At 47.7% G+C, this 23,786-nt stretch overlaps 2 protein-coding genes across 15 annotated transcripts in view; one reads left to right on the top strand and one right to left on the bottom strand.

The window, feature by feature from the left end:
• The window catches only part of LOC122215376 (beta-1,3-galactosyl-O-glycosyl-glycoprotein beta-1,6-N-acetylglucosaminyltransferase 7-like), a 77,690-nt gene that overhangs the window by 35,153 nt on the left and 18,751 nt on the right, over positions 1-23,786 (bottom strand). For 8 of the 13 annotated variants that reach the window (XM_042930600.1, XM_042930603.1, XM_042930602.1 and 5 more), the window contains 2 exons: positions 22,272-23,298; positions 21,086-21,181 (listed from right to left, as the gene is read on the bottom strand). In XM_042930600.1, coding sequence (XP_042786534.1) covers positions 21,086-21,181; positions 22,272-23,238 — 1,063 coding nt within the window. In that variant the 5' untranslated portion in view covers positions 23,239-23,298. Of the gene's footprint in view, positions 1-3,673; positions 3,907-15,003; positions 15,301-15,360; positions 15,937-17,100; positions 17,971-18,877; positions 19,264-21,085; positions 21,182-22,271; positions 23,299-23,786 lie in introns of those variants that run through there. The other 5 variants (XM_042930609.1, XM_042930612.1, XM_042930607.1 and 2 more) reach the window with 5 other exon arrangements.
• RTF2 (replication termination factor 2) overlaps positions 1-23,786 on the top strand; it is a 41,235-nt gene that overhangs the window by 2,311 nt on the left and 15,138 nt on the right. For both annotated transcript variants that reach the window (XM_042930615.1, XM_042930614.1), the window contains exons 2-5: positions 1,628-1,722; positions 2,401-2,494; positions 4,489-4,628; positions 7,816-7,894. In XM_042930615.1, the coding sequence (XP_042786549.1) occupies positions 1,628-1,722; positions 2,401-2,494; positions 4,489-4,628; positions 7,816-7,894 (408 nt within the window). The remainder of the gene's footprint in view (positions 1-1,627; positions 1,723-2,400; positions 2,495-4,488; positions 4,629-7,815; positions 7,895-23,786) is intronic.

Genomic DNA, 23,786 nt, shown 5'->3' with positions numbered 1-23,786 from the left:
CTGGGTAAAGATTAGTTTATGGCTTTTCTCCCTGCCCCCACCTCTCCCGATATTTTTTGAATCAGCTAAGGACTATGGGTAAAGAAGGTAAGGGATCCAGAAAGTAGATCCTGGACTTGAATGGCTTTTTTGCATCTGCAGACAATGTAGTAAATTGACCTCACTGGTGGCAGGTTTTCTCAGGGCTCAGCTACAGTGTGAATTTTGATAAAAGCTGTTTAAGCTGTCAAAGTGTGGCTCTTGGACCTGGGGTATAGATAGAATAACAGTTGCCATAATGCGGGTTTTATTTTTATTTTGTTCTGTTTGAAATAATAGGCAATAGAAAGTAGCGATTAGAAGCATGGTCTCTGGAGCCGGCCTGCTTGGGTTCTTAGCTCCTTCATCTGCTTGTTGTGTGACCTTGGACATGTAACCTAACCTCTTGGTACTCCCAATTCGTCAATAACAAAGTAAAAATACTAAGCTACAGGGTTTTTATGAGGGCTAAAAGATTAAGTCACAGAAACTGCTTAACATAGCGCTTGGCACACAATAAACACTTAAGCAGTTGTTACTGTAGAAATTAAATTGAAGGGAATTTTTCCTCATTTTTGTCTTTTCCTATTTTGTCCCACTTATGCCATCCTATTATATTATTCAGCTTTGGCATTTTAGGAGGGGAAAAGAGTGGGACATGGAATATTATGTAGGTGAAATAGCATTTGAGGGCAATGGAAGGTCTTATGTTTGGGTTTTCATAATGTGGGTAAGGATTTGATATGCTCCCTAATGAACAGTGTTAAATTGGTGATTTTTATTAAGAATTCTGTAGCCTTTGGGCACCTGGGTGGCTCAGTTGGTTAAGTGTCCAACTTCACCTCAGGTCATGATCTCGCAGTCTATGAGTTCGAGCCCCGCATCGGGCTCTGTGCTGACAGCTCAGGGCCTGGGGCCTGCTTCGGATTCTGTCTCTCCCTCTCTCTCTACCCCTACCCCTCTCTCGCTCTTTCTCTCTCTCTCTCTCTCTCAAAAATAAACATTAAAAAATTTTTTTAACTACATTAAAAGAATTCTGTAGTCTTTGTGCTGAACTTTAAAAAACAACAAACCTATTTTCTGAGTCCTGAGTCCTTATATTCTGCTAAAGCTTTGGAGCCTTTCCCATTGATAGAAATTAAGCAGTACTGCTTATTGTTTTCTGTATGGCTTCTCTAACTTACAGTTAAGATACAAATTAGTATTTGGGCTAATACTGGCCAGGGCTGCCTGGCTGGCTCAGTTGAAAGAGTGTGTGACTCTTGATCTTGGGGTTGTGAGTTCGAGCCCCACATTGAGTGTAGAGATTACTACAAAAAATAAATAACTCAAAAGGATGCAAATGCTAATATTTATATGCAGCTTGCATAGGCAATTTAATTATTTGATGTGAATGTTTTGTTTTAGGTATCACATTTAGAGGGAACTTATTTGACATGGTGTTGATTACTTTGACTTTTTAAGTCCCAGCTTCGTGTGTTGCTATCTTTGATTTCAAAGACAAAAATCATCACATGTGGTAAAACTGAATTAGCCTTTATATGTAGAACTGGGGACCATATGTCTTTCGGAGGTGAAAGTTAATTGAAGGGATTTTTTTTTCCCTTAGGTTGACAAAGATGCTGAACTAGTGGCCCAGTGGAACTATTGTACTTTAAGTCAGGAAATACTAAGGCGACCCATAGTTGCCTGTGAACTTGGCAGGTATGGTTCCTTTACTTAATTGAGATGAGTTTTTATTCAGTAATTTTTAAAAGAATTTCAGTGTGTAAGTACGGTTCTTGATTCATGAAATGTGAATCATCTCAAACAAATGTGTGAAGCCTAGGTTATCATTCCTTGTCTCTGACCATGTTTCTGCATTTTCCTATTCAGTTTGATTTATTTAATTCATGATCTGAAAATTCAGGGGCCAGTAGGAGCTCCGTTATAAACATAAACGCATGAAGGAGCCATGTGGGGCTGTAGGGAATGGTGGGGACTGGAGAAAACTGGAGAGTCCGTGTCCTGTCTGAAAGGGCAGCTGCTTCTCATTTCCAGTCAGCTGTTGCTGTTCCAGAAAGTGGGCCCAGTGGTTCCAGAACCTCTGATTTTTTTTTTTCCAGGGAAAGTTGAAAATGTGTACTTTTATATTAAATTTCCATACTGTTCAGATCCCAATCAGTCCTCAGATTGCCAGGTTGCAACCCTTGGTTTAAACTACTTTCTTTCTTTGTATACTGTGGAGATAGTTGAACCAGGATTTAATTTACTTTTTTAGCGATGCAAGCCATTTCTGTTATCCAGTGTAGATGACTTTGGATTGAGCTCAGTTTAGTTCTTCCTCCTTTGTGTGGCGGTTGATTGTTGCCACAGTGTTTGGACTGACCCTTATTGTTGCAGACTTTATAACAAAGATGCCGTCATTGAATTCCTTTTGGACAAATCTTCCGAAAAGGCTCTTGGGAAGGCAACATCTCACATTAAAAGCATCAAGGTAAGACAGGTGATTCTGAAGTGCTCCAGGGGTGTCAGTGGTTAAGATTTATTTTGTAGAATTCGTGCACATTATAGACTGAAGGCTGAGATTTGGAATTCCAGTCCCACCCAACCATCTAATAAGAGTGTGATTTGGGGTAGGTCACTTAAAGCTCAAGCCAGAAATTCCCACACCTGGCCTTCCTGCATTATAAATCTGTTATGATGTAATATGTGCAAAAGAACTTTGAAAATTGTTAATGTGATGAATAAATGTTTGGAGACATCATTTTTGTATTTAAAGCTTGGCTACTTGAATTTTTTATTCAATTCTATAATTCTTATAGAACTAGAGACTTCTAGGTAGATCACTATGAAATCAGTGTAGTATTTCTTGCTACTTAGACATTCTGATTGGCAGTTAAAGTTCTTTCATAAAAATGGGAAAACAAGGGGGTACCTGGGTGGCTCAGCCAGTTAAGCATCCGACTTCAGCTCAGGTCATGATCTCATGGTTCATGGGTTCGAGCCCCGCATCGGGCTCTGTGCTGACAGCTCAGAGCCTGGAGCCTATTTCAGATTATGTGTCTCCCTCTCTCTCTGCCCCTCCCCCACTCGCGCTCTGTCTCTCTCTGTCTCAAAAATAAACAAACATTAAAAAAAGGTTTTTTTTAAATGGAAAAACAAGTTTTTAAGTAAAGGAAGTTGGTTGAGAGGACAAAATCTTTCAAATCTGGTCGATGGGAGAAAAATCAGAAAAGTGGCAGAGAACTTGGGGACCATCAAGCTTGTCAAACACTTCATCCCACAGGTGGGAATTCTCACTATCCATGACTTTTTGAGGCCACACAATGAATGACACATTTAACCCAGAACCAGAATGCCTGACTCCCCATGTAAGGCTTCGGGTTTTTCTTTTCTTTTTCTTTTTAAAATTTTTATTATGATATTAGGTTTTTTGTTTGAATTCTTGCAATGATTACAGGATACAAGAACAGTTAATTTCAGGCAAATTAGTAATTCTGAGATGTAGCTAAAGTCATGCTTTAGAAATAACCATGTTGATTTCTGTCACCTTTTATCTTGGGAAGAGAATTCATTCCTTAAAAGACCCATGGTAGCGTAGTGATCTTGTTTGAATATGATGATCATTGAAATTAATTTATACAGTTCTATATTTAAAATAATATTCAAGGTACATGGTTGAACTTTTAATTTTAATGCAAAAAAGAAAAAAATTCCAAGAAATCAGAACTGTAAAAGCAGAAGGATTCAGATAAAATGATGCAAATATGCCAGATTATCATTACTGTCATATACTGGTCCACACATACTTCGAGAACTTGAGGAGACACATGGCCGCATCAACCAGGAAGCCGACCCAAGGCACAGTGGCTTTCCTTTCAAGGCTCTCGGCTGCTGTCCGGAGTGCTGAAATCAAAATGGTGGGTTAAATGTCAGATGCTCAAGTGGAGCCATTAGATCACTCCTTGTGAAGGTGAATTTTTGAAAACCCGAATGGCCAGATCTTGGGATCTAGTAGTATTCTCTGGCTAATATTCTGCTTTGGATATTAGACCGTGGTCTCACAGATTTTACTGTCTGTTCAGTTATTAAATAAACATGGGCGGCCAGTAATATGGAACACCTCAGTGAGGATTCATCTGCAGGGAAGGAAAGTGTTCCTTTCTGGATGAAACGGATACAGAGCTTTCTCTTAGTGGCGTAGTTTTTCACGTCCAAAGTTACTTTTCCCTAAGTGTCAAAATAATTGTAAAGTAGAAATTAACTAATTCACTTGCCAGTCAGTGAATTGGAAAACTCGTTTCCTATCACAATTTGTGGTTTCAGTTTTTCTTCATATTATAAGTGACGGCCAAAGGAAAGTAGGAAGAAGAGGTTTGGACGGGAAAGGACTGTAATAACAATTTCTCTGCTGACTTCGGCGGTCGTTGAGGCTGAGGAGGATCCACTTATCAGATGAATTCTTAAAATATTGATGTTTTTTCACAGAACGTGACAGAACTAAGGCTTTCTGATAATCCCGCCTGGGAAGGGGATAAAGGAAACACAAAGGGTGACAAACACGATGACCTCCAGCGGGCACGTTTCATCTGCCCCGTTGTGGGCTTGGAGATGAATGGCCGGCACAGGTCAGTGATGGATGTGGGGCAGCTGCTGGAGAGTCCGGTCAGACGGACGGGCACTGTTAGGGTTTGCGCTGTAGCTTTATGATCGCACAGACTGCTTAAAGCGTCCTTTGGTTTGGGGGTGCCTCGGAGGCAACAGAGCTGGCACAAGGCCGTGTTAATTCCCTGGCGGCCGTTTGTGACGTGGTGGCCAAGCGCACCCAGCTTCGGTGCCTGTGCCTTCTGTTCCTGAGAGGAGGAGAGCCGAGAGTAGGGAGGGATTTTTAAAATTCCTCATGCGACACGGGAGGTGCGTTATTTGGTCTTTTCCTCTGGGAGAGAAAGCAAAGGACAAATGTTGCCCACCAGACAACTTCCATTTCCTCATAACTGCCGAAAAACAGGCAGCGGAAAATCGTTTTACCGGATGTGTGGTCAGTCAGTCAGCTAAAGACCCAGCTGGTGATGGTAACTTGCTTTAAATTTGGAGCGAACAAATCCTCTGAGCAGAGCACCAGAAATCTTAAGGTTGACATTTGTGTAGCGAACGTAAGTGACCTGTGTACTTTTGCCTTAAAAAATATGAGTGTTGAATGGCTCAGTAGGTGCCTTTTTATAGGATGCCTCAGTGTGAGCCAAAGGTTTAACCTCTTTTCCCACCATTTAGAAATATCTTTAAAAGCTGGTAGTCCCAGTTGTCATCTGGAATCTTCTGCCTAACATATTACATGTGGAAGGTAGTAATTTTTGACCATTTTCATTCAGGAAATGGGGTTAGGCTGGGGGCAGAGGGGAGACGTAGCTCACCTAAGTAAAAACTTCCGTTGGTCTGTAAACAACCACATTGAACCTGGAGCATTCTGGCACCTTTGCACACTTCTGCTTAACAGACGTGTGTGCGCCATGCGGGGCAAACTGTGCCTGAGGGAGGAAGCACCGTGCTCCGAATTGGAATAACCTGTGGCTTTATGGATTTGGAGAGAAGGAAAATTTTCGGCCCAGGGAGCTTTTAAAGATGCTACTCTTCAGACAGTGTGAATTTAAATCCTTTAAGCCCCTCAGAGTTGACCATTTAGTGGTAACTGAGGTGGTGGATATGTTAATTGGCTTGATGGTGATCATTTCACAGTGTGTGTACGTATCACATCAAGTTGTGCACCCTGAATGTATATAATTTGTGTTTGTCAATTATACCTAAATAGAGCTGAAAGAAGAATTAATCAATTAGTTAAAAAGCTAAAGTTCACTGTTAGGGTCAAGCAGGCAATATTCTGGGGAAGCCGACTCACCTGCCTAAGCTTGTCCTACTTTTGTGTGTGTTTCTGCACATGGGTACATACACATTATCTCGAAGTGAAAGTCATAACATAAAGGTCAGCACCTCTGCCTAGTTCCTTCCTCGGTTTCCCTCACCCCCAAGGAAAACCCCCTGACCGTGGAGCAGTCCCTCCCATTCCCCAGCCCCTGGCCACCGCCAGTCTGCTGTCTGTCTGCATGGATTTGCCTCTTCTGGATACTGCCTATACATAGAATCATTCAGTGTTTGACCTTTTGTGTCTGGCTTTCCACTTTTTTTTTTTTTTTTAAAGAAAACCATGGTTCACCCTGAAAGAGGAACTTAGCAGAAACAGACTCAACTCTGGGGTCTTGAGCAGGGGTTACCTATAGCTTTTGCTTCAACTGTGGTTTCCCTAGTTTTTCCCTTTCATCCCCTGGCTAATCTCTCTTTTCTCTTCCCAGTGAATTTGTGTGTTTTGGCTTTGCCCTCCTGCTATTAATAGGGCCTCCACACTAGAAAATTGATTTGGGGGTTACTTTGTACATTTATTAAATGTTATATAATAAAGATTCAAATATAGAGAAAAATAGAAATAAGTGACTGGTGTAATGAAAACAATGAGCCTTTGTTTAAAGAAAAATAAACAAATTTAAATTACTAGTAGTTAGTAAGCATCCATAAAATAGAATTTTTTTGTTGTTGTTGTAAACAACAGTAAGTGAATTTAGTATGGTTGTTGTTAATTGGGTTTTTGTTGAGGCAAGCTGCATCCACTCTAATCCCTAGGGAATTGGAGAGACCTTCTATTGTGGCATTTTTAGAGGAACAGGTAAAGTAAAATGTACACCTGATGATTTTTGCCCCTTTCCCCCAGTCCTCGCCTCCAGCGGCAGCATTCTTGACTGTTTGGAGTTTAATGCCCCCTGCAGACCCGCCCAGCACCAATGCACATACACCACACTTCCTGCGCCTCTGCCAGTAGAAATGTAAACGTGTTCAACACAGTATACATATCGTAACCTCTTTTTTGTCCTACTTCTCTAATTTGAGTATGTTTTTATAGCCTTGCATACAGATTTACCTTACTCTTTTTATAGCTGTGTGAGTGTTCCAAACTTACGTACCCATTCCTCTGCTCACAAACATTTAGGTGCTTTCTTTTTCCTTGTTCCAAGCAGCGCTGTCCTACACAGCTTCATAAATACATATTTACGCATCTGTACCCTCGTGGGCAGGTTTTATAGGAGACATTCCGAAAGGTGATTCTTGTGCGGGACTCTGCCAAATTGTCCTTCTAAGATGCACCGTGCTGTACCACCCCCCGCCCCCCAACAGACATGCCTGTTTCCTCAGTTTCCTGCTGGACACCTTCAGTCTCTTTTGTCACTGTCGGATACGTAAAACATTATATGACGTTTTGCAGTGAATTTCTGTAACAGTTGCGCTTAAACATTTTTTATGTTTTGGCCAATTATAGTTCTTTTGTGAATCACATGTGAATGTCTTTTGCCCATTTTTCTAGCACACTGTTTATTTTTGCTTTTTAAGAGCATTTTGAATACTCCTACTCAATCTCATATATATATAAAATATTCTCTTTGAGTTCCTATTCTGTCTTTTGACTTTTTATGTTTGTGGTTTTATTTTTAATGTATTTATCTTATTTGTAGGAGAGACTTGATTCTAAAGGATTTTTGCAAGGCAGCAGGAATGGGACCGTGGCCTGTATTTTTCTCTATTTCTGTTTCTTTTTCTACGTATAAATAGGTATATAGGACATACTAGTTTTTTTCCGGTAATGGAATCAAATGTGACCATTTTTCTGTTTTAGTCCCTGGCCTTTGTCTAAACTGAACAAATGTTAGCTGATAATCCGGCTGTAATTTAAAAATTATTACTTAAGTCAACTTCCATTTTGGATTCTTTCTCCAGGTTTTGCTTCCTGCGGTGCTGTGGTTGTGTGTTTTCTGAACGAGCCTTGAAAGAGATAAAAGCAGAAGTTTGTCACACGGTGAGTTGTTGACACATGTCAGTTGTTCCTTCTTGGTAGCTGAGGAAGTCACACGGTTTAGGGTTCCTCCTTCCATGTGTCATTTCAACATGCTTCAGTTCTTTCTGAAATAGATCTGATTCGTTGTTTCTCTGCTCAAAGCCCTTCCATGGCTCGTCTTTGTTGGAAACAGACCCAGACAGCCTTTGGTGACCAGTCCCTGCAGGCCTGTCCGGCTCAGGCCAAGCTTGGGCTGCTCCCTGACCTCCCTGCTGTGCCTTTGTTCCGTCTTCTGTGACCTACCAGCCTGGGGAGGTCATGCCCCCTGTGAACCTTTGCTGCTGAGCCTCCTTCCCTGTTCCCCGGGCACCTTGTTAGCTCGCTCTCCTCATCAGAATGTAATTGGTATTTCCATGGTGGTTTTCCCACAGGACTGGGGCGGTTACTTTGTTTTTTTCCTCCCCCCCCCCCCCCAATAAGACTTTATTTATTTATTTTTTTTAGAGTAGTTTTGGGTTCTCAGCAAATTAAGAGGAAAGTAAAGAATTTCCCCTATTCCTTCTGCCCCCCCCCTCAACATCCCCACCAGGGGGTACATTTGTTACAACTGACGACCCTGCCTTCACACACCATCTCCCAGAATCTCCAGTTTACGTGAAGTTTCACTTGCACATCCCGTGGGTGTGGAGAAACGTGGGACGATGTGTACCCACCATTGTAGCATCACACACAGTATTTCCGCTGCCCTAAAATTCCCCTGTGCTCCTCCTGTGAGCGTTTGGGAGCGGGGGCGAGGCTTGTCTGTCTCATCACCCTCCAGATCTTATTCTCTGCAGGGCACGTGCTGTGTCCTCAGTAAGTGCTCACACGAGAGAGCAAATACATGATGTAGGAGCTCACCTGTTCGGGTCACATGACACAAATACCGATGGCCCCACTTTCACAGTGTTGCTGCGGCAGCCCCCAGACATTTGTGTCTCTGGCGTGCTGTTCGCCTGCGGAAAACTTACCGTTTAGTTTAGCACCGTGGATGCCAACAGCTCCCGATTGTACTTTCACCCATGTTAACTCAGCTTGGATTTCAAGCCCCTCGTTCTGGTTCTCCCTGTTGTGAATTATCCTTTCGTTGAACAGCTTTCACTGAACACCTGTCAGGGGCCAGCCTGTGTCCTGAGCACTATATGGTGGGAGAGCCTAGTGGGTGAGATCGTCACAGTCCCTGCCTTCACCCCACATCCCAGTTGGAGAGGCACTCAGACAACAGGGAGGGAGGCTCAAGGCAGTAGCGACTGTGACAGATGCCAGGAAAGAAACAGGGGGTGACGTCCCAGAGGGAGAGAGGCTGGCGCAGTGGTGACAGAGGCGCCCCTGGGGGCTTGAGCTGACCTGAAGGGCACAAAGGAGCCAGCCAAGCAGAGTTGGAGCCAAAGCTGGGAAGTGACAGGATGTGGCTAGTGTGAGAACAGAAGGCTGGGGGGCGAGCGGGGGTGGGGGGGGTGGTGCAGGAGAGGAGAAGTAGGAGAAACTTACAGGTAGGGGTTACTTCATACCGCGCCCAGCCGCCCACATTGGGGCTTGTGGATCTCGTTCGAGGTGCGGTAGGAAGCCAGAGAGCAGCTTAAACTGGACCAGGTGTCCTGCAGTTTCAAAACGATCCCTCTGTGAAAGAAGCCAGATGTGGAGGACACCCTGGGTGACCGCGTGCAGGCAAAAGGTAGTTGGTTGCTGGTGAAGAAGTCACCGAGGGGCATGGAGTTGTTTCCAGTTTAGGGTGACTATGAATAAAGCCATCCCAGAATTTGGAATCTGCCTCGCTAAGCTTTTACAAAAGAGAAGAAATCCACAGAATGCGCTCAGAAATTGATTCATGTCATTTATTCACCTGTGCTTATGACATCTTGTGTGGAAGGTGAGGTGACAGGCGCTCCTAGGAAAGAGATGGCCCAGTCTGTGCTCAAGGGAGTGCAGTCCTGCAGGAATCATAAGTCAGACGAAGGATCCTATTCTTTTTTAAGTGTGTATTTTAGAGAGAGAGAGAGTGTGCATGCACGTGAGGGAGGGGCAGAGAGAGGCAGGGACAGAGGATCCGAAGCGGGCTCTGCGCTGACAGCAGAGAGCCTGACATGGGGCTCAAACCCATGAATCATGAAATCATGACCTGAGCCGAAGTTGGGTGCTTAACTTAGCCGCCCAGGCGCCCCTACTTTTTTTTTTTTTTTTGAGGCCAGCTTCCAAGTGGATGGTAAGATGTCGTTGGAGCTCAGGGGCCAGAGAACTTCCTTTTGACTGTGCCGGTGAGCAGTGGCTTTATGAAGGAGGAGACGTGCGTTCTAAGCCTCGAAGGCAGAGCATGGTTCTCATCGGTCAGACTTTCGCAGAGGTCGGGACGTGACCACCCGTGGTGCAAGCGTCGGTGGGGGGCAGCGCGCAGACGGGACCCCACACGTGTCTGCGAGATACCGGAGAGCGCCCCGGGGACTCCCGTTTCGGGCTCCTTCAGACTTCACGCGTGCCTCGAGGGGCAAGGCTCCGAGTAGGTTTTCATTGGCGCTCTGACCCGTGCAGGGCTCCTGCGGGGGGAGGATGCTGCACGCGGAGCTCCGGCTGGCGGGTCAAGCGGGACTTGTTTTGTGTCCTGCGTGGTTTTGTCTGCTTTACGTGTGCGGCAGGGGTGCCGTTTTTATACTTATGGCAAGAATGCCCCGTTCACGTTTAAAGTAAATCTGAGTAAAATTAGAAACGGGCACGTTCGCAGAAGTACATCGAGACACTGACGGCGCATCGGCGGGGAGGCCTGAAGCTACGCGACAGGATGTAGGTGGCACAGCGTGTGGGTGTGGGTGGCGGAAGAGCTGGACGCTGCCGCGTCAGACGGAGGAGGGAGAGGAGCAGCTGCCGCATTGGAGGGAGGAGGGGGAGGGGCAGCTGCCGCATTGGAGGGAGGAGGGAGAGGAGCAGCTGCCGCATCGGAGGGAGGAGGGAGAGGAGAGGAGCAGCTGCCGCATCGGAGGGAGGAGGGAGAGGAGAGGAGCAGCTGCCGCATCGGAGGGAGGAGGGAGAGGAGAGGAGCAGCTGCCGCATCGGAGGGAGGAGGGGGAGGGGCAGCTGCCGCGTCAGAGGGAGGAGGGAGAGGAGAGGAGCAGCTGCCGCGTCGGAGGGAGGAGGGGGAGGAGAGGGGCAGCTGCCGCGTCGGAGGGAGGAGGGGGAGGAGAGGGGCAGCTGCCGCGTCGGAGGGAGGAGGGGGAGGGGCAGCTGCCGCATCAGAGGGAGGAGGCTGCCCAGGCAGCCTGTGGAGACAGAGGTGCGAGGTGTCGTCCCGCCTGGGTGGGGCAGGGTGTGGGATCAAGGGGAGCGGCCAGGGGAGTGAGTCCCACGGGGTGGCGGGAAGTTCCCGGCCCGGCCAAGGGGCAGGTGCAGGTGGGCCTACAGCGCAGAGCCACTGACGCCCGTGGGAGCACGGACGTGTAGACCTGTGCGGGATGCATGGAGAGCGACAGCGGAACAGGAGTCCGGCTGTGGCGTCAGGTGCGGGTGACGGCCATGGGCGAAACACCACGGGACCCAGCACTCCACCCGCCTGGGCCCCCTTCGGGCAGGAGGGGAACCACGTAGACTTTCTGTCCAGGTGTATGTGTGTTTTCCCCCAGAGTGTGGAAGCTGTTTTTTGTGTGTTCGAGCGTTCGCGAGAAGACTCAGGAAGTCTGCTGAAAAGCATAGAAATATGAGAAGGTGGGAAACGAAGCTGAAATTTATTACAGGAGCCAAACGCCCTAAGTCCGTGGTTCCCAGACCAGGCCGCGTGGTAGAGTCGCCACGGTGGTGTAAGCTCCCGTGGCCCACGTCAGGCCCACTGAGTCAGAATCTTCGCGGTTGGAGTAGCGCCCCATGGGTTTCTGCTCTTATTCAGGAGTTTCCGGAATGATTCCAGTGGGCGACCGGGTTTGGGGGACTAAGTGGTCCACAGCAGCCAGCCTTTGTCTTCTTCTGCCCGGAATGGGAACCATCCCTGGGACGGCGTGAAGCTGTCCTTTGCATAGGCCCACCTCACAGGTCCACGTCGGTGACCACGTTGACACATTTGTAGCACAACAGGGCTGCCTGCACAGAGCGTTACCGAGAAGCTGGTTTTATGTCACGGAACTAAAACGTTGCAAGGGAACCTGAGACCTTGTTTTGGTGCTTGGAGAGTTGGACTGGATGCAAGTGAACTTCTAATTTTAAGTTCACTTATTTTGAGAGAGAAAACACAAGTTGGGGAGGGGCAGGGAGGGAGAGGGAGAGACAGAATCCCTAGCAGGCTCCCTGCTGTCAGCACAGAGCCCAGCACGGGCTCAGACTCACAAACCAGGAGATCATGAGTTCAGCCGAAATCGAGAGCCAGTTGCTTAACCGACTGAGCCACCCAGGTGCCCCTGGATGCTAGTGAACTTGTAAACGTCAGTACCTTGAGCACTTCAAGGGAAAGGAAGGAAGCAGGAGGAAAGGGGAACTGAGGGCAGCAGGGCTGACGAGGGGAGCAGAGGGCAGGTGAGAACCAAGAGTGCTGGCTCTTCCTGTGTCATAAGGGCGGCCCCCACCGCTGTCCGAACCTCCGGCAGTCAAGGCAGGACACTGGCTGTCATTCAGGAATACCTCAGGGAGAGAATTTTCTTTTTTTCCTCTAACTTTTTTTAATCTTTATTTATTTTGACACACACACAGAGAGGGACAGAGACAGAGCAAGAGCGTGGGCAGGGGAGGGGCAGAGAGAGAGAAAGATACAGCATCAGAAGCAGGCTCCAGGCTCTGAGCTGTCAGCACAGAGCCCGATGCGGGGCTGGAACCCACAGACTGTGAGATCATGACCTGAGCTGAAGTCGGACACTTAACCGACTGAGCCACCCAGGGGCCCCGAGAATTTGCTTAAAAAGTAATCTGTTGCCAGAAAAGCAAGATAGTGAGCACTTTTAAGCTTCTAGGATTCATGTAAAAACTGCCCTGCATAGCTAGGTTGAATACTTGATGTTATCAGTTCCCTAGGGCTCCCTTAACAAGGCACCACAAACTGGGCAACTCAACAGAAATTTACTGTTCTTGAGGCCCCAAAGTCTGAAATCACAGTATGGGCAGGGCTGCTTTCTTCTAAGGACTGTGAGATGGCCACCTACTCCTTGTGAGTCTTCATACAGTGCTCTCTCCATGGAGTCCTCTCTGTGTCCAGATTTCTCCTTTTTATCAGGACGCCAGTCATACTGGCTTAGGGCCCACCCTAGTGACTGCAGTGTTAATTAATTATATCCACAGTGACCTGATTTCCAAAGGTCATATTCTAATGTACTGAGAGCAAGGACTTCAACTCTTTGTGGGGGACACATTCAGCATATACCACTATATGGTATTTGCCATTTAGAAAAGCAAAGAGCGTGGACATTCGGGGGCACACGTGTTTGGGAGCTGTTCACCCACACGGCGAACAGCGAGAATCCGTTGCCCATCAGGTTTAGGTCACACACCGCTGCTGGCTCAGGAATACTCTGGGCTTCGGGTTCTAACACGTGAGAGGAAGGATTATAGTGAGTTCATAGATGCTCTCCTCTTAGATGGAGATTTCACACAATAACATTTTAAAGTATTAAATTGAGGGGCGCCGGGATGGCTCAGTCGGTTAAGAGGCCGACTTGGCTCAGGTCATGATCTCGCGGGCCATGAGTTCGAGCCCCGCGTCAGGCTCTGTGCTGACAGCTTGGAGCCCGGAGCCTGCTTTGGACTGTGTGTCTCCCTCTCTCTCTCTCTCTGCCCCTCCCCCACTCATCTCTCTCTCTCTCTCTCTCTCTCTCTCTCTCTCTCTTTCTCTCAAAATCAAACATTAAAAAAAAATTAAAAATAAAATATTAAATTGAATGACACATTTGTGTAGTGTTTCCAGGAATCAAGCTCATACTTGTAATTTAGTCTCCGAAGTTCAGTGATACTAAGTATGTCCATCAAGGCTGGCTGACCGCTAAGACGGACAGCCCTCAAGTTCCAGTGGCTAATACAGCAAAAGTTCCTGGTTCGGCAGCTCTTATCCAGGGCAGAGTCAAGGTTCAGGCTCCTGCTGTGTTACGGCTCAGACCTCGTCTGGGTTTGGGAGTGTGCTGCGTCCCATTGACGGGAGCGGCGGAGGGAGCACCCAGTGTAGGTGGTTTTCTCGGCCCAGGCCCAGAAGTGGCTCTCGTCACCTCCGCTGCCTGTGACCACACCTGACAACGGCAGGGAAGCCCGGGGAATGTGGCCCAGCTGGATGCCCAGGGACGAGGGAACACCAGCACTTTCTGCCCGAGTGCCAACAGGAAGAATGATGGAGGAGTTTCAGCCACAGCACGTCGTGGAAACGCCAGCAAAGGGAGATAAAGTGACAGCGTCCGAGGCTGAAACAGATCTTTTCCTTTTTGAAAATAACGTCTGAAATTTAGAGAAACCGGTGTCATAAGAACGATGGCAGGGAGACCCTCGGGATCTTCAGGGTCGACGTTTTCTCTACTCTTCACTCGGTAGTTTCACTCACGGTTGGTTTTTCGATCTGCTAGAGGAGACCCGAGGGTTTGAGACAGCTCTGCTTCTGTGCCCTGAAACGCACCGAGCGCACACTCGATTTCCACCAGCAGGGTCCGAAGAGGGGTAGTTGCTAGGTTGTTTTGTTTGTTTTCACTGTAAACAAGTCACTAGCCAGAAACCTAATTGTATTCCCCACTGTGTTCTTCCCTTCTTGTAATAAGGAGAAACACACTGGAGTAATTACAGTTTGTAAAATACACTCTGTGCTCGTTACTCAGAGCATGATCCGTGGTCCTGCAATATTGGCATCACCTGGGAGGGTTTTGTTTTTCTCTTTTTAAGCAACGCAGGCCCAGACCTGTGGAATCAAAATCTGCATTTCCACTAGACGCCCTGGGGATTTGCGTGCACAGTGAAGTTTGAGAGTCCCCACTTTAGATGTCGGAGGTATGATGAGGAGCATTTGACTTGCCATTTTCTGGCTTCATTTATTTAGCCTTTGTGGTAGGTGAGTGGGGTGCTGTGCATGTTGTAAAGCCAGAAGTGGAAGAAAAACTTACGCTGGTTCTTTTTTTTTTTTTAATTATTATTTTTAAGTAAGCTCTACGCTTGACACGGGGCTTGGACTCAAGACCCTGAGATCAAGAGTCGCGTATGCCACCGCCTGAGCCAGCCAGGTGCCCTTCTTTTGCTGTCCTTCCATGGAGAGGTGGGACGGAGAGGGGAGAAAATGTTAGGGAAGGGGTATCTTCAAAAGTGGTCTGCAGATGCTGATTTTTTTTTTTTTCAGGCTCTGGCCTCCTTAGGGTGAGCTCTCTGCCATCTTCATGGTCTTCAGAGGTATTAAGCCTCAGGGAACTGAATGATAGATATCACAGGCCGCCTTAAACTTTTTCACGTATAAGAAAAATCTAATAGAAAATTGAACGGTAGAATCTACATATTAGCAAGAAGATTCTACTCCTGGAAAGAGAAATGATCTCAAGATCCCTATTAATGCATCACCTTTAAGACACAGTCTGTAGCAGCATAATTCAGACATTTTTTGCTTGTGATTGGATTGTGTTCTTAACAAATGAATGCAGTTAAGAGTCTGACTCCAAGTGAACAGCAGTTTCCGGTTGGTTCTAACGCTGGCGGAGGCTGCTGCTTCATGTTGGCCTGGCCAGCCTGGCCCAGCCTTGGTGGCTGCCTGCCTGTCAGCCTCCACTCGCTCCCAGCGCTTCCCCTAGCACGCCACTACGACCCAGCCTGCCCCTCCCTGAACCTCCCGCTGCTGCGTTCCCCCGTGCCTTTGAGTTACTTGTATTATTATTACTTTATCTGTTACTCGAGTAAGTTGCTGAGGTAGCGGCTTCTGTTACGTCTGATCCTTTGAGGGCGGCTCTGTGTTTGAGTCCATTGTGTCTTTGTACGAGGTGAGGTGGTGCAGTAAGGGCTTGGACTGTGGGGCCAGACTGCCTGCTTGGGTCCCAATCCCAGCTGCACTTGCTTAGCCGTGTGCTCCTGGAAAGTCCCATCGTTGCCCCGTGCCTCAGTTTCCTCATCTGTGAGACATGTCAGACATTAGAATTCTAAGTGCTTCCTCCTCATAGCAAATCTCTTAAGTAGACGCCTGTATTGGACCCACTCATAGTCATGTGACCATGCTGTGAATGGACATTGAAGGGAAATGAAGGTAGGCTCATGTTTCAAGTGACTTGGAAAGATACCAGCTTTTTTAAAAATGGTTGTTTTTTTTTAAATTTTTTTTTGAAGGTTTATTTTTGAGAGAGAGAGAGAGAGACCAAGCATGAGCGGGGGAGGGGCAGAGAGACAGGGAGACACAGAATCCAAAGCAGGCTCCAGGCTCCCAGCTGTCAGCACAGAGCGCAACATGGGGCTTGATCTCACGAGCCGTGAGATCATGACCCGAGCCGAAGTCAGATGCTCAACCAACTGAGCCACCCAGGAGCCCCTAAAAATGGGTTTTGCACTTAACTTGTTAGTGAGTTGTTATAAAATATAGGGACACAGTCGTGGTGAATTTGAGCTTTCTGAACAGGCAGTCAGAACGTAGCTGGTTGATACCACCCGTGAGCCCTGTGTAGAAAAAACGTGTAGAAAAGCAGAACTGTGCTGTTGTGGGGCTCTTGGTGGCCTTGTCTTTGACAGTCTTAACATTTTCAGCATGTGCTTTCCTTGGAATTAGGCATCGAGGTGGAAGAAATGTTTGTTGAAATGGTGATGTTAACGTTCTGTGGTTAGTTACATTTGATTTGCGCTTTCGAAGGCTCTTTTCCTTCTATCTAGCTTTGTGCTTTCCAAGGGCTATTTTCATTGACTAAGTAGATTTGATTTCGTTTCATTGCAAAGCTTCAGTTTCCCGAGGCTTTAGACTTTGCCTTTGAATTGTACATTTATTTTTTTAGTGTCTTCTTTATTTTAGTTGTTTTATGCGGTGCCACTTAATGGTTGTACGTTTTCAGTCTTGTACAATGCATGAACTCTTTTAGAGAAGGAGAATATACAGAAAATCCTCAACAGGACAGTGAAAAAGTTATGGACTCTTTAGAGACCTGAGTCTGTTGAGCAGGCAGAATTAAGATCATTCCCGCCTTTGACCTATGTTGTTCAATGTGGAAACCACCAGCCACATGTGACTATTAAAATTTCAGTTTATTAAAATTTTATAAGTTAAATAAAGGCAAAAAGTCACTTCATCAGGCATCCTCTCCACATTTCAAAGGCCCCAAAGCCCCCTGTGGTTGTGGTTGGTGTCAGACCAGACGTAGTACGTACCCACCAGGGCAGAAGGTACGATTAATGCCTCGAGACTCCAGAAGCTTATAGCATCCTTTTTAGGAAAGTGTGCTTCAGCTCTGGATTAGTTTCGTTTTACCCAAAAGAAGTGGACTCTTCTGTATTTTTCTAGGATTACCAGAACAAAGTTACATGGTTCCCAGCCAAAGAGCACTGTTTTAGATCAGCAGAGTTTTGTTTTCAGTGAGACTTTGCTCTTGATTAGCATCTCATACACGGTAGTATCTTCAGAGCAAGATCTGTTTTTGTTCTAACTTGAGGCTTCGATTTGCAGCAGCTATTTACCGAGGCAGTCCGACCTCACTTGGCTGATCCGGGAGCCCCCAACGGTGCCTTGAGCAATACCTTTCCTCTCGTGATTTCTTCCTCGAAGCTGTAAGAGCGGCCTGTGATTTATAGGGAAGTCTTGTCAATAGCGTATCTCTGAGTTCACTTCAGGGCTAGCTTGCACCAAGGAACCAGTTCTCATTCTTTCTTCTTTGGTTAGCGTTCTCTTACCACAAGTCAGGGACACGGCGATACCAGTAAGAGCACAGACGCTTCCAAAGGTCCAGCTCAGCGGCTCCGTTTCGTGTTAAAATGACTCTCCTGTTGAAAGTGCCAGTGTGGCTCCGCGGGGACCTCTGCCTGCCGCAGCGCCTGGAGCCTGTGGCGCCTCTCCAGGCACGTGACCACCAGGGGGTCTGTCGAGTCCACTTTGCTGGCAAACAGAGAAGGCGACCGAATGATCCACGGCAGGTCTCCTGGTCCATACACGCAGCTCTCGTGGACGTAGCGCCCTGTAGAAAGAAGCACAAAAACCTAGTGCCTTTGTCTCGTCAGTTTACGTTCACCCAAAAAGCGATGCTCTTCCAAGGTCATCGGGAAGGCCCCTGCTTCACGGGAGGTCGGACTAAACGTGATCTCCGCGATTGCTCTGATTGGGGCTTCTGGGTTGGGTTTTGAATCTGTGGCGGCAGGGACGCTTTCGTTCTTTCTGTTTAATGGCTACTCTGTTTAAGGGGACACTGTGGAATGTTCGTTAGTCACGAGCACAGGGGAGACGTCTTAGCACGCATTTGCCGGGCCAAGTCTAAATTCGGAACGGGGCCCCACGAACGTTTGTCTTCCTCGGTTGTGGGGAGTTTGCAGGAATTGCGTCGGTGTTAACGTGGCATTGCTTCGGCCCTCTTGCCCGTGCAGAGTGAGCGTTTGATACAGATACAAGTCATTAAAATTGGAATCATAGGTCGACTCCAGTGCCGGGTTCCTTTGCGACGAACTCAGCCGCACACGTTAGGTGCCTGACGCTGCACTCGGCTCTTCCTTCTTTGTTAACCCCCCGGCCAGTGCTGCGAGGTGCTTCCCGTTACCACCTCCGGTTCGCAGAGGAGTGAGGCGGAGGTCGACCCACTTTGGGGACCTTGCTCTCTGCTCAGCTCCGCCCTGCTTTTCTCTCCACGCCAGCCCATCGAGCCTCCTTCTGAAAGCCCATCCGAGGGAAATACAGAAAAGGGGCGGAACTGCACACGTAGAACCGTCCAGTGCTGTTTTTAAGACTGGAACAAGGTGGAAAGAACCTTCCCCCAGTGAGCACGCATTCATCTAGTAAAGGGCCAAGCAGAGTAAGCACTCTGTAAGCGGCGGCTCTTGTCACGACTGACACCTTTCTCACTGGTAGACGTTCTTGGCACAGTGTCCCAGACTCTCAATAGAATTACACTGAACCAGGTGAAAAGTACGACCGTGAAGACAGGCTGCGTGAACAGCGTAGGACGTAGTGAAAAAAGAATCAGCTGCGCCTCGGTGGTAGCTGGATGGTCTCTACTGTACATACACGTGAATGTGAGCCAGGAAGGGGGCACAGGCATGCGGAAGGTCCTCAGAGTTGGGTTCGTGCCATTTGGGTGATTACAAGTAAACAAAAGTCTTTGTTGCTGGTGACAGCAGGACGACCGTCACTCTGTGCATGCTCGTCCACTGGAGGGGCAGCAGACAGCTGCACCTGCTTAGAGACCCAGCTCTGCCACTTCCTGTGCTGCTTCCTATGACACTGGGGGTGACCTCACTTCTCTGAGCCTGGGGTTCCTCATCTGTGAAGTGTGAATACGACAGTGAGTACCTGAGAGTCATCGTGAGGACTGACTGCGGGCCCAGCGCAGGGCTCCGGAAGGTTCTACCCCGGTCACTGCCGGGGCTCGGCCTAAGGCGGGGGCTGACTCTTGGTGGCCACTTGTCTCGCTGCTTTCCTAGTGGGCAGTTTGCAGTCTGAAGTGAGCAACGGCAAGAACTTGCTGAAGTGTTCGCTTTGGGGCAACGATGATTTTTGTTAAGATTACAGAATATTGAAATATTCAGGTTGTCGTTATAAGAATTCTAAATCATGACTGTATTATTGATAGCAGCCACCCTTCATGACTTCTTACTCTGTGAGTGAATCATGTTTTCAGGAAGCATCTGAGCCCCGACCCCGGCCTTTCCTGAGCATTTGTTCACCGGTCTTGTCAACCCCATGTGTAATGGCAGTGAGCCCTGCTTTCTAAAGAAAGGCCAGCGTTGCTTCTTAGCCTGTGTAACTGTCACCTTCTTATTGTGTGAAGAGCCCCCTAACTGAATCGTGGCTAAAATATTTATTGAAAACAGTAGAAAATTATTCCAGCCCTTCCGACCTGGTACCTGTCAGGAGAGTGGCTGTGTACATGGCCCCAGGAGTTGCTGGTCTTTGAGTTATTCTCTGGTATTGGGTTTTACATTTTTGAATTTGTCTACAACCTGTTTCTTTGAGATCAGTCCTTTAAACAACTGGGAAACTGGGTGAACCTGGTTGATTTTGTATTTCTGATCTACTGTGACTCAAGCCCGAGGGGCCACGCCTAGACGCGCTATTAAAATCAGTGGTTGTGTCTGTGCGCTGTTTTCTGTGGTGGTTGGGAAGCTGTGTGTAGACAGAAAGGCCAGGCCACATGCCTGGGAGAGAGGATGCTGTGCCCCAGCCACCTGCACACACGTCTGCCCCGCTCTTCCCGCCTTCTCTGTCCAACACAGTTTGCGGCCCCATAAAGATCAGACACCTTGTTTTTCTTTCCTCTTGGGCTCCCAGAGCGTTCACACCTCTCCCTACCGGACTTGTCCGCATGGTGCTGTGACTGTTCTCCCGTCACCTCTGCTCCTCTCAGCCATCTCACCCTGGGTGGCGGGTGGGTGGGGGGAGCGGTGGGGAGAGTAGGCGTGAATGGCAGGACCAGAGGCCAGTTCTGGGTCTCCCACTCCCTAGGCATTTTCTCCCATTGGCTGTGCCTGAGTCTGCAGTCAGCTGCTGCTTTTCCAGCCTTTTCACCAAAGAGGGACACTGACGTCCCCACCCCAAGTCTGTTCTGTACTGTCCTGGTAACTAAAACCACCGGGACACCAGACAAAGGGGCAAAAGAATTCACAGCTCCCAGGGAGAGTCTCCTGAGGGCAAAGCAGAAAGACCTTCCCTTCAGCAAGAGTTTGTTGCCAACCTCTGAGCTCTGGAACGATCGATCGATCGCCTGCATTTCTCACTTGTCTGCTCTGGTAGAGGTCCAGGGAGACACAGCTTTTTTAAAATAAATGTTTAAGTTTGAGTTCTAGGGGCAGGTGGAAGAAACCCGCCAGCTTGTGTATTTTTATCTTAAAACTTTTAAAGTTGCAGCCGAGTTGTGTGTTCACTTTGTGAAAATTTATCAACCCAAGTACTTAAACGATTTGTGAGCTTTTCTCTCTAGATATTATAAATAAGAAGTTTAAAAAAAAATTGCCCCATGTAATTGGAAACTCACGAATCCCTTCACTACTTCTGCTAACGATCGTCTCCCGATGTTATCCAGGCAGCAGTTGTATAGTTTTCATAAAATTGGAAGGCTTTTGCTTTTGCTTTGGTTCGAGTCTTACCTTTACATCCATCGTGAACACTTCCCTCCTCGTTCCTCCATTTAATGGCTCGAATGTCTCCTTCCCAGCCAGCATCAGGTGTGGCTCCCGGGGCATCTAAGGGGGAAACAGAACGAGCATTACAGCGGGCAGGCAGCTGCTCGGCCCTAGGGTGCCAGCTCTTCCTGGCCGTGCTCCCCCCACCCCAGATGTGGTCGTGGGAGAAAGGTGGAGGGAAGTCCAACCCTGCTTCAAGTGCTACGCCTTGGGGGCGGGCGGCGGCCGTGGCCAAGGTCTTGTGTTCCGGCTTGGCTTTCGTTTTCATCCCTGTCTCCATCCCTAGTAACTTCCTGAGCGCCTCTAGCGCGCTCTTGGCATCATGATGTTGGGTTTCTCCATAACAGCCCTCTGAGGGGATGTGAAAATAGGATTTTCAGTGGATAGGATAGATTAAACTAAGATCCTAATCGATTTCTGCTGGATTCAGTGTTTGCACGGTCATCTGGACCGATTATAACCATTCAGACTTGAAGCCACATCAACTTTATACAAAGAGAAAGTAAGTCCACTTAAGGGAGGCCATCAGACTTCCCTCTCTCAGAAAACCTACCTGAGGTATCATGTTTGCCACCCCCAAAATTACTACTTTTAATGTTTTCCATTCTTTTTTTTTAATGTTTATTTTTGAGAGAGCACAGGTGGGGGAGGGGCAGAGAGAGGGGGACAGAGGATCCGAAGCGGGCTCTGTGCTGACAGCAGAGGGTCCGACGTGGGACTCGAACTCACGAACCATGCATGAGATCAACCTGAAGTCGGATGCTCAACCTACTGAGCCACCCAGGCACCCCTAATGTTTTCCATTCTTAAAAGGGCCCTAGCACAATGTCTGGCCCTCGTGGGTACCCAGCGGTATTTAATAAGTGAATGAAGAAATGAAGAAGTTTCTGGAGATTTGTGCTCAGATGTTGGTCATACTTCTTTCTGGAGAGGGAACAAAAGCAGCTGGGCCAGTTGGGCGCGTGGCCCTCTCTCAGCAAACCTGAGACTCCTAAAGACCCTCCCGTACTCCCCAAAGTGGAAGAGGTCTTGCAAAACGTAGAGCTCTTCGCCAAGCCATGGTAAATCGTGAGATACAATTTCCACCTACGAATAAGCATCTGTTGTTGCCTCTGATCTGAACAGACGCTGTATCGCTGGATGTTCTTACCTTTCAGTCGGTTCAGAGTCACCCAGTAATGCTGTTCTGGGCTCTGGACGTCTCTGGACCACTGGAGCAGGTCTTTTGCGCGGATGTCCGTCAGTACAAATTCTACAAACTTCCTCGTTAGTACGTAGTAAGCGCTTCCAAAATAAATTGTTAAGTTATGGGGTGGTTCATCTTTGAATCTCCTGTTTGGAGATCCGTAGATACTTCCTTCAGGGGTGAATTCAAGACGACTTCCACTTGTCTCGGATGTAACGTTTGGTGGTTGGATTGCTCCAGGAGTGATGTTTTTATCGGTCCATTTGCTCCTGATGTAGCGTATGATTTCTTTGTTGGTTTTGATTGGAAAGTCGTGTCCACAAAGGTTAAGGACATAGTTCCACTGAAATTTGGAACGGACCAGATCTCTCATGCAAGTAAGATCTGCCTGCAGTCTTGTAAAGCCAGTGTGGGCCACTCTTCCTCCCTTTGATGAAATAAAAATATTTTCAAAACAGCTCACCAGGGTTTGCACAGCACTCTTATACTTCTTTGGGGCCTTTTTGTCAACATGAATACAGTAAAGGTTTTGAGGCACATAAATAGACCTGAGCAGCTGCACAAACATAGCCAGGTCCTTGTGAGTAGTTACGATATATGCCAAAGAGAAATTGCCCTCTTCTGCAGACAAGGGTCTGGTTATGAAATGCACCTCCTGGGAAATCCTGGAGCAGTTTCCTGGTGTGTGCAAGTGAGCAAGTATTTGAGAACCATGAGGGTTTTTACAAAAAGTTGCAATTTGAGGGGCGGCCTCTTTCCCTTCAGATAAAGCTGAACACAGTTCATCTGGATAAAAGCCACATTCCACCGCTGCTGGATAGGTGGACTCCTCTGGTTCCTCCGGAGGTGGATCCCTTAAATAAAGAAAAACGCACACGCACACGGCTGTGCACACGAGGAGTCCGGGCTTCGTGGCCCGCAGCTGGCTCATGTCTTCAGCTCCAGGTGCCTTCTTACCACCACCGCTTGAATCTCTTTCCCTCTAGGCTTCCTAGGAGAACAACAGACAGATTCAGGGTGGCATAACTCTCCCCCAGCCTGCCGCTTTGCCGAAGTACACGTATTTAAAGCACCAAGTGTGCTCAGCTTTGTAGACGTACGTGCCCGCGAAACCATCACCGCTATCGCCAGGACACATGTCCCCCCCCCCCCGCCCCCCCCCCCCCAGAGATTTCTTGTGCCCCTTTCACGCCACCCGCCTTGCACCCTGTCTCTGGGCAGTCTCTGTGCCCTCTCTGTCTCTGTACGTCAGCTGCGTGGTCTGGAACCATATAAACAGAGTTGTAGACTGTACTTTTTGCCTCTTTTCACTTTGGGTAATGATTTTGAGATTTCATGCAGCTCATTAGATTTGTGACCATTCTTTCCTCCTTATTGCTGTGCGGTACGCTGTCCCGTGGGCAGGCGACAGTCCGTTTATCTGTTCATCTGTGGAAGGACACGGAATTGCTCCCACTGTTGGGATATGACGAGGTGCCG

Source organism: Panthera leo, chromosome A3, assembly GCF_018350215.1.
Source record: "Panthera leo isolate Ple1 chromosome A3, P.leo_Ple1_pat1.1, whole genome shotgun sequence".
NCBI lineage: Eukaryota > Metazoa > Chordata > Mammalia > Carnivora > Felidae > Panthera > Panthera leo.
The sequence above is the reverse complement of the archived record's forward strand: the minus strand, read 5'-3'. Positions and strand labels throughout refer to the sequence as shown.